This window comes from Phodopus roborovskii, unplaced genomic scaffold, assembly GCF_943737965.1.
Source record: "Phodopus roborovskii unplaced genomic scaffold, PHOROB, whole genome shotgun sequence".
NCBI classification, from domain to species: Eukaryota; Metazoa; Chordata; class Mammalia; order Rodentia; family Cricetidae; genus Phodopus; species Phodopus roborovskii.
This window is the reverse complement of record NW_026126407.1, coordinates 7221528-7235990: the sequence shown is the minus strand read 5'-3', so window position 1 is coordinate 7235990 and position 14463 is coordinate 7221528. Positions and strand designations below refer to the sequence as shown.

At 49.9% G+C, this 14463-nt stretch overlaps 1 protein-coding gene across 1 annotated transcript; it reads right to left on the bottom strand.

Annotated features, from left to right (window-relative positions):
• Positions 1 to 5381: 5381 nt before the first annotated feature.
• Serpinf2 (serpin family F member 2) lies at positions 5382 to 13287 on the bottom strand. Its single transcript, XM_051180030.1, has 10 exons — positions 13135 to 13287; positions 12044 to 12110; positions 11854 to 11892; positions 11683 to 11745; positions 11212 to 11413; positions 10587 to 10730; positions 10242 to 10445; positions 9630 to 9772; positions 7020 to 7224; positions 5382 to 6415 (listed from the first exon to the last, which is right to left on the bottom strand). The coding sequence occupies exons 2-10, from the start codon at positions 12104 to 12106 to the stop codon at positions 6006 to 6008; spliced, it is 1473 nt and encodes a 490-aa protein (XP_051035987.1). The 5' UTR covers positions 12107 to 12110; positions 13135 to 13287; the 3' UTR covers positions 5382 to 6005.
• Positions 13288 to 14463: the final 1176 nt, after the last annotated feature.

Here is a 14463-nt window from a genome sequence, read left to right as displayed (position 1 = left end):
CATAATGCCTTTAATTCCAGCAGAGGCAGGCAAATCTCTGTGAGTTTGAGGCCAGCCTGGTCTACAAAGCTAATTCCAGGACAGCCAGAACTATTACACAGAAAAACCCCATTAAAAAAAAAAATCAAAGAAAAAACACAACCATACCAAAACATTGTAAAGTAATGAGAAAACCAAAATCAAAAAGGCATTGAGAGATGGTTCCACAGTTAAGAGCATTTGTTGTTACTCTTGCAGAGGATTTGACTTAGTTCCCAGCACTCACATGGTGGCTCACAACTCTATAGCCCCAGTTTCAGGGGATCCAATGCCCTCTTCTGACCTCTGTGGTCACCAGGATTGCATGTGGTACACAGATACACACTCAGGGAACAGACTCATGAAATAAATCTAACAACAAGTTTTAAACAAACAAAAAAAATGTAAGAGGAAAGTAAGACCAGGTTATTCATAGCAAAATTCTAAGTGGCCAATAAATGTATACATGGGGCTGGAAATGTGGCTCAGCAGTAGAGCATTTCCCTAGTATTTGAAAAGACTCTCAGCCAGGTTCGGTGCCTCTAAGCCCAGCTCTCAGAAAGCAGAGGCAGAAGGATTTTTGTGAGTTTAAGGCCAACCTAGTCTATATAGCCAGTTCCAGTACACCCAGGGGAAAATATTAGAGCCATCCTGTCTAAAGCCCCACCCCACCCCCCAAAAAAAGGCTCTTGGCTTGATTCCCCAAATTACCAAGAAAAAAAATTGTTATTATTGCTAATAATCAAAGGAATGCAAATTATAACCATAGGAAGTCCTGTTGCATACTCTTCAGGTTGATAAAATTGAAACACGTAAGCTGGGCAGTGGTGGAGCATGCCTTTAGTCCCAGCACAAGTTCCTTTTATTCTTAGTGGAGTCAGGCATGGAACCTAGGATGTCACGCATGCCAGGCAAGCACCTTATCAGAGCTATTCCTCCAGTCCTGGGAGGCTTTTGGTGTAGGACTCTTAGAAGTAGAATACTGAGGATGGGCAGTGATGGTGCACATCTTTAATCTCAGTGCTCGGGAGGCAGAGGCAGGCGGATCTCTGTGTGTTCGAGGCCAGCCTTGGTCTACAAGAGCTAGTTCCAGGACAGGTTCCAAAACCACAGAGAAACCCTGTCTCAAAAAAACAAAAAAGAAAAGAAACATGAAACACCAGTGTTGGCGTGGGTATAGAAATGAATTCTACTCATCACAAGTGTGTGTTCATATGGCAACTTTGAATAACAATGTGATCATATGTAGCAGCCCTGACACTTAAAGGTGGACAAGCCCAAAGCTGACATCCAGTATTCTACTTCTCTTTGTTTATTTTTCAAAGCAGGGTTTCTTTGTGTAGCCCTGGCTGTCCTGGAATTATTGGGAGGGAGTATAGCTGCATTGTTTCTGTGTTTTTTGTTTTTTAGAGGAAGCTTCTATTGTGACTTCAGTTCAGTTGCTGCTACTCTACTGCCAGTGCCTCCCCAGGCTGCACCTGAAGGAGAAGGGGATTGGTAAAGAGGCTTTCTCTGCATCTTGGCTCCCACCAAGCCAGCCATCACAGAGGCATGATGGGAAAGCGTTCTGGATGCAACTGGCTGCCAAAGGCTCCAGCAAGAGTTTGCCCTCTACTGGAAGAGTGGAGAGACCTCATTCTTGGTTTTGTGGGGTTCCAGGAAATGAGACAAAATCCAAAGTTCAGCCAACAGACCCTCAGACTCGTCTTCCAGTGTCTGCTACAAGAAGTTACTCAAGGCTTCAAAACAGGCTTGCACTCTCAGGGCACAGCTAGCTGTTAGTACTTGCTGCCAAGCCAGAAAGAGCCTACTCTCACAAGATGTCCTCTGACCTCTACATGTGTGCTAAGGCATATGTACTCACATGCGTGCATGCATGTTTGTGCACACACAATAAACATACAAAAAATGCAAAAAAAAAAAATGTAAAGACATCTGCTAGGTCTGGGACTGTAGCCGAGTGCAGAGCAAACTTCCCCAGCATGTACTTCCCCTGGGTTCAATCTGAATACTGAGGAAAAGAAAAACTTTGATTACCTGAAAGTCTCCTTTTTATGCTGCATCCCCTAAAGTCACTGCCCATTTCCCTCACAGCCATGATGGAAAGAGCTGTTGCTCTTACGTGTACATAGCTTCTACTCCCGCTCCCTCCTCCCCTGTGTGCCCATCTTCTCTGAAACTGCCATTGTCACCTGAGTGACTGGTGTTGATTGACATGGAAACCTCCATGTTCAGCCGCAGGCAGCAGAGCAGTGTTCCTCCTTCTCCAAGCCCATTTTCTCTACCGTTTCCATTTCCTCCCGTCTGTCTCTGCTTGCTTGATCCTGGGACCCTTTTCCTTTCTGTTCCATCCTCTCCCTTAAGGAATTTCTTCCTGTTCAGTATCTGCCCCACACCACTGGGAATGAAACCCAGGTTCTTGCACGAGCTAAGCAGGAGCCCCACCCAGCCCCTAGTTCCATCACTTAAAGCATCTCTATGCTGCCAAGTATACACTCCCACCCCTTACGAAAGCATTCAGTCAATCCCTTGACATTTAAAATGGGATGCATTCAAAACCATCATTAGCAATTCCATGCCTACCAGACCCACATGGTAGCCCAGGAATGAACTTATAAGACACTCCCAACAGCAAGACTGAATGCTACTAATTAGTTCAAATGACAGGACTAACCCTAATTTTCCCAGGCAAAATGGGTCATGTGATTGGCCTGTATTAGCATAACATTTCCATTAAAACTTGTTTAAATTGCAAATTCCCATCTACTCCATAGTCATTCTGCTTCCCAGATCAGCCAAAGGCACTGCCCCTACCCATTCCTTTACAAAGACCTAGGAATGGCAAGGCTGAATCCCATCGCCCTGAGTACATCCTTCTCCCTCCCACGGTCTAGCCAAGAAGAATTCTATGGCTTTGATCTGCACCCTGGGTGGGCCAGCCAACCAGCTTCTTATTCCCACCTCCTCCATCCAAAAGCCACAGGAATCTTCCAGAGCCAAATTTAGATCTAGCATCTCCCAAGCCCAAGGCTTCTAGGTGAAGGGGCATCATTGGGCACAACACAGGCAAGTCTCCAACACATGAGGCTGAGTGCAAGAGACCGGACAGAGAATACAAACTGAGGTAGAAATGTAGCTCGGTGGTGGGGTGTTTGCCTCATAGGCAAGACCTTGGGTTCAATCCCCAGCACTGCTGGGTCGGGGCAGGGCATGGGACAGAGGAGAAGACTTTATGATTCACTTATACAAAATTAAAAGCTGGAGCAAAGAGCCAGCAACATGGCTAAGCAGGTGAAGGAGCTTGCTGCCAAGCCTGAGGGCCTGAGTTTGATACTTGAAACCCATAGGGCAGAAGGAAAGAGCCAAAACCTGCAAGTTGTTTTCTCAACTCTGCTTGTGCCCTATGGCACAAGCAGGTACACACAGATCATGAGTAACAGATAAGTAAGTAAATTGCCAGGTGTGGTGGCTCCGGCCTTTCATCCCAGCACTTGGGAAACCGAGGTCAGTAGGTCTCTGTGAGTGTGAGGAGAGCCTGGTCTATGTAAGTTCCAGGCCAACTAAGGCTACAGTGAGACCTAGTCTCAAAAACAAAACAAACAAAGCAAACGAAAAACACCAAAAGTCAAAAAAGTCAAATGAACAAAATAATTAAATGTTAAAATTAACGCACACACATACATAGGGGCTGGAGTGGTGGCTCAGTGGTTAATGTACCGCTTTTACAGAGGACCGGAGTTTTTTTTCTCAGCACACATATCACGTGCTTCACAACTTCCTGTAAATTCATCTCCACAGCGTTCAACGCCCTGCTCTGTCCCCTGAGAGCAACTGCACATATTTACAAACTCCTACAAATAATTAAAAATAAAGTTAAAATCATTTTTTTGAAGTCGGGGAGCCACGCCGTGGTGGCACACACCCTTTATCCCAACACTCGAGAGGCAGAAGCAGGCAGATCTATGTGAGTTCAAGGCCAGCCTGGTCTACAGAGTTAGTTCCAGGTCAATCAGGGCTACACAAAGAAACCTTGTGTCAAACAACAACAATAAAAATAATAAAGGAAGAAGAAGAAAGAAGTCGGGGGAAGATGACTCAGTAGTTAAGAGCACTGGCTGCTCTTTCGGTTACCAGCACCTACATTGTATCTCAGAACCCTGTAACCCCAGCTCCGAATGATCTAATGCCCTCATCTGGGCTCCATAGCCATTGATGTGACACACAAAGATACCTTCACATAAAATACTTATACACACAAAATAAAAGTACATGTAATAAAACTTTAAAAAAAAGAAAGTAAATAGCAAATCTTTTCTTTAAAGTCTTTGCATGGTCCTATAGCCCATCGTGTTCTTTCCCCAACTGACTCGTCCCGCTCCTCCCCAGCACCAAGCTCAGCTCATCTTGCGCATGCTCTCAGTCCACGTCTTCTGTTCTTGCTTTTCCTCTTCCCAGAAGCTCTCCAGTCCTCTTCCCGAAATTTCTGAGGTGCTCTCCATCACCTACTTCAGTCAGTTCCTGCTCTGACTGATGTCACCCGCTGGATAGGCCTCTCCTAGCCCTGGCCCGCTCCTTGCTCCACTGCTCAAGTCTCAATTAAGGGACCTCATCCTGTGACATTGCTCTCTGACCCTCACCCTGACATGTCATACATTCCCCTCGTGTATTATCCGCCCTCCTGCCCTCCCACCCCCACAACACACATACACACACACACACACACACACACACACACACACACACACGCACGCACGCACGCACGCACGCACGCACGCACAATGGCAGTTTAGCAGCATCAGGATCCCACACCAAGGATCTCTTATCCCACCCTCATTCCAACCCCACCCGGCCATATAAGGGCTCCCGAGGGCTACTGCCACATGGACAACTTGCCCTCACACAGAAGATCCTTGCAGGGAGAAGTGCCTGCCCTAGAGGGCAGCCCTCACCACCCACATGGACACCAGTTCTGCCTCTAGCTCCTGCTGTCCCTCAGGAAGTAGCCAGTCCGGTGCCAAGGTATCCCCAACTACATCCCCAAAATCTTCAGACGCTGCCAGACTCCAGCTGTCAGCCTGTCCCCGGCTGGCGGGCGCCTGCTCCTGGCAAAGCGGCTGGTGTGTAATTAGAGAACCGTTAGCTCCCTAATTGCCAGTTCTGAGCTGTCCTTGTTACCGGCTGCCTGAGGCACACATAGAGGGAAGGGCTGAGGGTTGAGCCAGGCTGGCGTGGAGGTAGATCTAGAGAGGACTGGCATGTGGCCAGAAACCAAACGTGGCACAGAGAGGGCTCAGTGCAATCTGCCCTCTGGCTGCCTCGCAGCCACATCCACTTGCCCAGAACTGTGACGTCAAACCAGCCCGGCCCATTCATTCTTTATTTGGGTGGCATAAAAGTCACTACAAAAACTTTACAAAAGAGTCTTGGGAGCTAAAGGGGCCCGCCCCTGCCTCAGCCCATGAGCTTGCCCCCAGAAGAGGTCAAGGGAGAGGAAGGGGACTCCTGGCAGTGTTGGCTTCTCCAAAGATCAGAGGGGGTGACTTGGGTGGTGGGACATGGTGGATCCTGTATGTCTTCAGCAAGGTATATCAGAATCTGGGTAGGTCAACCTCCACCCATGGAGTTCAACATGAAGCAAGGCTAAGGTCTGAGTTCAGGATGTTTGGGGACACGTCTAAAGGTGAAGGTACCCCAACTAAGCTAGGGACTGGCCTAACCCACCTCTAGCCAAAACTATATCCATGAGTGCCCAGCCCACAAAAGGTCACCCCCTGAGCTCTTTTAGAAGAAATGAAGATTCCTTTTGCCTGCCTTTCTCCAGGCCCCACCCCACTTCCTATCCCCAGGGGCTACTGCAAGAAAATGGCTCCTTTCCCTGGAGACTGCCTCCCCAGGTCCCACCCTACCCCACAAGACTGGTTGGAAAGAGTCACAGGAGTTGAGAAGCTGATCTAGGTGAACTCGGGAGGAGGGCCCAGGGCCCCTCCTCACTTGGGGGTGCTAAACTGGGGGTAATCCTCCTCCAAAGGGGGTGCAAGTTTCAAATCAGGACTAAAGGTCTTGTCTCCATGGAAGTCAGCTTTTTCATTCTGAAAGACTCTCTTGTCAGGGGAATCTTGCTGTTCTTGGAGCTGGGGCTGTGCACTGGGATTGGGGTTCCTCACACTGCCCACAAAGAGGGGCATGCCTAAGGTATCCTCCATGATGAAGAAGATGAAGGGTCGGTTCACCACGAAGGAGGAGATGGACATTCGATTCATGGCTGTGCTGGTGGCTGCAGCTGCCTCCACACCAGCCTCACTGAGTTCCATGGTAGACTGATGCTGCACGCTAGACACCACCAGACCCTGGTCAGAGATCCCACGCAGGTCTGGGCCCTGGAACAATTCCTGCAGGCCTGCCCAGAGCAACAGATGATGGGTCAGTGCCACCCCCAGGCTACTTGGGCCTGTCTGACATCCTGGCTAAAGAGAACACTTGAACGGACTGACTGGCATGTTAAAGCTTCAAGTCTCCACCTAGACACCACTTCTAGAACCACCCTCCCCCCTCGTTTTTAATCAGAATCTGCACTGGTACTAGTTTGATTTCCCTAGGGTGAGACACACTCTGACTCACCACTCATACTAGACTGGAAGCACATGAGTCTCCCTGTGCCTACTCCATTAGACTGAGCACTGTGTACACAGCATGTCCACAGTACTCTGGTGCAGAGTAGCTGCAGCTCTTTAACATGGCGACCCCAGCTTCTCCTCTTCCCCTTTCCAACAAGGTTCACGTATCACCCTGAACTCTTTGCCCAGGATTCTCTGTAATGCTCAGGTACCACAGTAGTTCATCCCAATCCATCCCAGGACAGGTCTAGGGGAGGGTGTCAATTGCTCCTATCCATCCAGGATGCAGGACTACCTCTGACTCAAACACGCTGCCAGCTGGAGGACTCTCCTCACATGCCCTGCCAGGCCACCTGGGCCCCCTGCCTGGATCCCCAGTCCCCTTACCCAGCTGGCTGAGGGTGGCCACCAGGTCCAACTGCTGTTTCAAATGGAGTTTAGGCAGCCACACATTGGTGGGCTTCTCCCGAAGTGAGGGATGGTACAGCGTGTCCAAACTCAGGTTAGCTAGTACCTGAGACACGTTCCAGTCAAAATGAGTGGGCATCATGACCACAAAGCTCATGTTGTTCTTAAAAGGGAAGTGAGCCACCTACAGATAAGAAAGGAGAGAACATGAGGACCAGACAACACCTGGGCCTGTTGGAGTCTGGGCCAAAATTGTTTCTGTACTTCTAAGACAGGAGCCAGAGGTTCAGGTTCAATGCACCTTCACTACACTTGTGAAATGGAGCACTTCTTTGCAAGGTGACATGTGACCAAATGAGATAATGCTTTTAAATCTCTGTGGGTACATACATATGTACACATGTTTGCATAGTTGTGTGTTTGCACATATGTGTATGGAAGCCAGAGGTAGTCTGACAGGAATTGTCTTCTTAAATTGTTCTCTACCTTTTTTGTTTTTAACCGTCTTTGTGTTGTTGTTTCTAGGCAAGGTTTCTCTGTGTAGCCTTGGCTATCCTGGAATTCACAATGTAGATCAGGCTGGCTTCAAACCCTCTGTCTCTGCCTCTGCCTCTGAGTGCTGGGATTAGAGATGTGAGCCACCACATCCTCCCCCACCCCCATTTTTTGACCACAGGATCTCATGGATCAAAAGCTGGTTTTGAAATTACTATTTAGCCAAGAAAGACTGTGAACTTCTGATCCTCTTGCCTTGACTGCCTCCTGAGTACCGGGATTACAAAGCTATACATACCATCAAACCCAATTTTCATTTTGGTTTGTTTTTTAAACAGGATTTCTTGTATCTCAGGCTGTCCTCAAACTTGCTATGTAACTCAAAATGACCTTGAATTTATTTTTTAAGGTTTATTTTTATGTGTAAGGTATTTTGTCTAAATGTATGTCTATGCATTATGTACTTGCAGTGTCCTCAGGGTTCAAAAGAAGGCATCATATCCTCTGGAACTGGAGTTACAGATGTCTGTGAGCTGCCTTGTGAGAACTGGGAATCAAACCCTGGTCCTCTGCAAGAGCAGCCAGTAATCTTAACTGCTGAGCCATCTCTCCACCTTGACCTTTTTGTCCTCCTTCCTCTGTCTCAAAAGTACTAAGGATGACAGATGTGCATCACTGTGCCTTGTTTATGTGGTGCTAGGGGTTGAACAAAGGGCTTTGTGCAAGCCAGGCAAGTATTCAACTGTGCTGCATGACCAGCCACACTTTTCAATCTTCTACAAGTGTCGTCACCACAGACTGAGTTCTCCACCTGCTCTCAGCTAGCTGTACAAACAAGCTATGGACCTTCACGTCTTTGCCTCTCAGTTCTCCCTGTATATGATAGGTGGGGCCTCTGGCTTTCAAAATAACCTGGAGAGGAGCCACCAGAAAGGGTAGGAACTCTGCCTCTCAAATTTCCCCTTCACCCAGTGGCATTTGTTGTATATGCCAAGATTTGGAATGCAATTTTTTTTTTCTCCTTAGATGAGATCTGGTTATGTAGCCCTGACCATCTTCAAACTCTCGGTCATTTGAATGCTGGGATTATGGTGTAAGCCCCCACACTCAGGTCACAGGACCCTTTTTGAAGAATTACTGCAGTTACAGCAGCATGGAAACCACCAGGCTCAAGACTCTTGAAGCCGTGCTTCCTTGAGTTCTGTGCCTCACTGAGTTCCAGCACAGGCCTGCAGGCAGGTCCCCTGCCAATGGGAGGTGAGTGCCAGGCCTGGCTGCTGGGGCCTGCTGACAGAAGGCTGGAGGAGGATGGGGAGATGGAGCCAGAAGATGAAGGAACAATGGGTAGCACAAGGACAGAGCAACAGGAAGATGAGATGCTAAGGGGAGCTGGCCAGGCCATTGATTTTTCAACACGAGCTAGAGAAAAGCTAAGATACCCACACAGCTCCTTCCTGCAGAACTGACTATGCTGTGCCCTGCTTGCCTAGTAAAACCAACCAACAGAGTGGGTGAGTAGGTGTGATAGCACACACCTGGGATCCCAGCACTCAGACAGCTGGGGCAGAAGGATCATGAGTTCAAAGGCAGCCTGTGTAATAATACTACCAGACCCTAAAACAAACAAAACTAGCCATTATTGTTATCTCAGCCACAGATGAAGGGCCCAAGGGTCAACATCCCAGCCAAGGAGTCACAGTTAGGCTAGAAGCAATGGAAGCCTCAGCTGGGACCACTTGGCACAGAACTCCATCCAATCAGAATATTCAGAGCAGTGAACCCAAGTGACTCCTCCCTTCTGAGCTGCCCTAGCCGGAACTGGCCTGGAGCCTTCCTGAATCCACTAAATCTGCAGCTGCAGCGCAGAGAACAATATCTGGCATGTGACAAAAGCCCAGGGTATTTTCTGTGAGCAAATGAACCTCTAAGAGGCCATATCTTAGGTGGAGGCATAATGGACCCTCCCAGATGTACATCCTCAGGGATCAGACTTCAAGGAAAATGGAGGACCCCCTCCACCCCTGAGTTAGTTCCCTGCACAGCCTTGCAGCCCCTCCCAGCACCAGGCCTAATTGCTGGGGAAGCCAGGGGCACCTGCATCTCTGGTTGCTCCAGCAGGAACCATGGCAGAGGGTAGGACTGTGCTCGCATCATATCCACTGGCACCGTGAAGAGCTCGTTCAGGTGGAAGGAGTCTTTCTCGGAGAGGCTCGGGTCAAACTTGGTCCTCCAGAAACCTGCAGCCAGGCAGAGGTCAGGAGCCATGTAACTTAAGACCAGCCTCTTGCCTGTCACACCCAGAACCCATTCAAGGAACAAGAAATGGAGCCAAAGCACTCGGGAGGCAGAGGCAGGCAGATCTCTGTGAGTTCAAGGTCAGCCTGGTCTACAAAGCCAGTTCCAGGACAGCCAAGGCTACACAGAGAAACCCTGTCTCAAAGAAAGGTGGAAGCCAAGCCCCCAATAACGACACCCAGTTGAACTTAGGTATCTTCCTATATCCAGGCTTGCATTTCTCCATCCCTCTGTAGCCCCAAGGAAATCTGTTGTCCATAGCTTCAGCCAGCTTCTGATTTTCCTCCTCACACACTCAGACAACCCCCTGCTTCACAGCCTAGCAACCCCAGAGCAAAGTTTGCACAGCCCTGCTCAGCCTACAGGGCAGGTGGGATTGTTTGGATGAGGGGCTTAAGAAGAATAGTGCACCATGAAAATGGATGGCATTGAGGAGAAGCAACACGGTGTTATCTGGCAGCTCAGAGAGGAAATCCTCAATCTTCCCCTCCGTGGCCTCCTTCACCCATTGGTTGATGTTCGTCAGGTCTTCCTCCTGCTTTCCAGTCAGTTTCACAGGCTTTGCACCAAAGAGCCGTTCTGATTGCTCCAGGAAATCCTCTTTGATGGGAAATTCTGCACACAAGAAGCCACATGCTCATTCCTGGGCTGGGGCCTCCAACGGCCACCAGTGTTCTACCTGGCTACCTGAGGCTAATCCCCTCCCACTCCCCCTTGTTCATTGGTGGCAGAGTAGTTCCTAGGCAGCTGACCTACCCTTCTGTAGGTATATTCTGGCAGCCAGCCGGATTGTCCCAGGGCCTAGGTTCTGGCAGAAATGGCTCAGTAGATGGGGAAGGCAGGGCCCTGTGTTCACGTGTAACACTTGTTGCAAGCTCTGTAGTGTCTGGTTCCGAGCACCTGAAGGGGACCAAGTGGGCCGAGGCCCAGGCCACTGGTTCTTTCCTGCCCCGTTCCCCACTCCCACACTGCCATCCCCATGATGAACATAGTCACAGACCACTGCCCTCCTCTCCCCCCACATTCACTGAGGTATCAGACTCCCAAATCCTAGTTTCATTTCTGTTGCTAACCAGCTGGCAGTCACCTCCCACAAGACACCTTCTCGCTCTGAATCGCAGTCCCCCACAATGAAATACTCATGTCCAGGGCAAGATATTGTAGCTGTCAAACTCCTGTGCTAAAATAACTAGGGGCATTTGTCAATCACAACATTCTTAGGCCATCCCTGGATTTCTGACTCACAGACGGTGGTGACAGCTCAGGCACCTGCATGCTACCAAATATCCATGTGTTCCTGATGGAGGAACCGCCCACATACAACCTCTGTAGCACTGAACTCCTTGTGGGTCCTAGTTCTGGGCAGCTGCTGCTCCAGTACCTAGTGCCAGGTGAGAGAGTGCCAGGGCCACACTCAGCGGTGACAGGATAAGGTTGGAGCTGGTGGATGTCTGGGCCACCAAGGAGAACAGGTCAGCAGTAAAAGCCATCATGGCCTGAGCCAGCCTTCGAGTCTCCTCTGCAGTTGGGGTACTCTTGCAGTCTCTTGGGGACATCTCCAGGGTAGCATGGCCACTGAGACCCTATAAGAAAAGATCAGAGGTCAGTAAGGTCAAGGGGAAACCAGATTCTCTGTGTCTCCCTCACAGTCCTGGTACCAGACGGCAGCAAGGCCTTGTCCCAGCTCCAAGGGGACAGAAGGGATGGTTCCTACCCCATCCCTTCTGAACCCCTGAACACCAGTCCCAGGACCATGCCTCCCCTCCCCCGTTCCCTTGCTCCTGCTGATTGGCCATCCTCCCTCTGCCCCCCCCCCCCCCGCTTACTCTTCCCCAGCCCCTCCTGATTGTACCTGTTTGCCCAACTTGAGGAGGGCGAGTGGGAGCAGCTTCTGCTGGGCCTGCTCACTCATTGGCTTTAGAAAGGAGGAAATGGGTGGAGAAATGGCCCTCTCCATAGGTCCCTGCTTTGCCCAAGACATAGGTGAGACCCTTGGGCTCTTCCGCCCACGCCCCCCAAGTACCTGCTGGCTCGGGAGATCCATGGCGCTCACAGGGGAGAACTGTTGAGAGAAGGGTGAGCAGAAGCAGGAAGGTCCCTCAGAGCCAACCCCTCCCCGGACTCAGCATTCTTCCCTCTCTACCCTCTGGCCTCTCCCAAACTTGCCCCTCTCTGCAGCATCTTCTTCAACCCAGACCTCAGCCCAGCCTCACCATGGAGCAGGGGCTTTGCAGACAGGACAAGCAGAGTACCAGGAGCCCCCAGAGCAGTGCCATGTTCCTGTATCCAGAACAGGGAGGGTTAGTTCCCACTTCCCACTCAAACACCAGGCAGAAGACTGCTACCCATGGGCTCCCTGCCCCCATCAAGATATGGAACATGAACCCACACCCAGACATATTAGCTGTGGTCCTCATCCTGAGAGGTGGGGTTCCCATGATTTTTTTCCACTCTTGTAGTTTCTCATTTAGTCTTCATTCTCTAGGCCTCACATTGTGAATCAGACCTGGGTTCAAAGCTGGCCTCTGCTTCTTCACACAGGATCTTTGGTACGTCCCTTAATACTTTTGGGCTTTACCCTGTCTTGTAAAATCATGGCAAAAGTCCTTTTTCCTCCCATGTAGAGATTGAGGATCAAAATAAGAATCTCTGTAAACCCTGAGTATGACGGCTGGCCCTCAGTGATCTGTATCTGAGAAGGCTTCCCAGCCCAGAGAATCCATCTAACCTGTTGTTCACTTCATCCAGCCTTTCTCAGGCTGCCCTGGTCCTACCCAAAGGCCCCGAGGTGGGTGGCAGGGCAGCCAGAAAGCTGCTTTGTTGACCTAGTAGCGGAGCCCAATGAATGACCAGCCCAGATACCTTTGGACTTACAGGAACCACAAACCTAACTCTGTCCCCAGTTCTGCTCCAGGGTGCTTTGGGGAAGCCAGGCTGGTGGAGGGGGCTGTGCAAGTCTTAGTCTAAGGTCTCCAATAAAGGTTTCCTATCCTCAACCCCTACCCAGGCCTTATCTCCTAGCCAGCTCTTCTGGAGGGCTGTTACTCCCCAGCCCCCACCATTATGTCCAAGAGCCTTCAGCCGGGGCCTCATCTCCAACCTGGATATATGATTCTTCCTGAAAAGAACAGGCCTCCAGGTTTTGAAGTCCTAGAGAGACTTCTGCCTGCACTTCTGCTCCTCCACACCCCAAGACACTGTGAAGTTGCAGGCTCCCTGAATCAATTCAGCCAGACCCCTTGCCCAGGGGCCCCTCCCTGCCTCCTCTGCAGCCTGAGCAGGCTGCACCACCCCTCCATCCTACCTCTTCAGGTTTCTCGTTGCAGCACACGATGTTCTCCTGGACCTACTTGCTCCCCACGCTCTGCCGGGTGCAGCCAGCCTGGCCTGGCTCTCTCCTCCCACAGGACCTTTGCTCTTAGCCAACCCCCGTTCAGCTTGCCTTCTCTGCTGGTAAATATTGACCTGCACATCCGGTTAAACATTGATATGGGGGCCAGAAGCCCCTTTCCCATCAGGGCTGCTATCCTAAAACAGCCACCCAGAACCCTGCCTGTACCTGATTACAGGAGCAGACAGTTGAGGAGGCTGGGTCTGGCCAGGCAAGAGTGTAGATCCAGGATACTCAGGGGCCTGGCAAGCCTTCTAATGACCCCTCAGCATGAGGATTATCCTTGATCAGTTAGGCTCAGAGGCTATGTAATCTGCCTAAGGGCATAGAACTGGGACAGAGTCACAATCAGATTCCTTTTCCCAAATTCCTATATTCCCACCACTGTCACCACAACTGTTCTGGGCAAGGGGAGGCTGCAGGAACCTACAACAAGCCCAGGATTCTGGTTGGCTCCCTTTATCCTGGGCCAAGGTAAGGGGTGGAGAAATAAGACTCAGCTGGAGGCAGGCCCTCCCAGGGTACCACCTCTTCAGCAGCAACATTGACTTTCCCCCAAGGATGAGCCATCTGAAAACTTGCCTGAGGCCACCCAGACCAGAAACCCTGCATCCAAAGCAACCAGAGGACAATGGCTCCCTCTCTACCCTCTCGCTCTGCTCTTCACAGCCCTGGGAACTACCAGGTCTTGGCTTTCCTAACCATACTGTCATCAAGGTAAAGTGGTGGGCATGATGATACAAGCCTATGTATAACATCAGCACTTGCAGAAGAGAGGCAAGGATTGGAAATTCAATGTCAACCTCAGCTACATATCAAGTTCAAGGCTAATAGTTTGAGCTACAAAGACCTTGTATCAAAAAACAAACAAACAAACAAACAAAAACTGGGCATAGGGACTAGAGATGGCTCAGTGGTTAAGAGCACTGGATGCTCTTGCAAAAGATCCAGGTTCAATGCTCAGCACCCACATGGTGGTTCACAATCATCCACTATCTTCAATTCCAGGGAATCTGATGCCCTCTTCTGATCTCCACAGGGTCCAGACACACAAATGACACACCTGCATATATGTGGGTAAAACACTCATACACATAAACATACATGTGTGTATATATATATATATATATATAGTCTTTAAAAGATAAAAGCTGGGCCTGGTGTTACACCTATAATCCCAGGAGTTTGTTTCAGGCAGGAGATCAAGACCAGCCTAAACTACATGAGAGCACTCAAAAATCA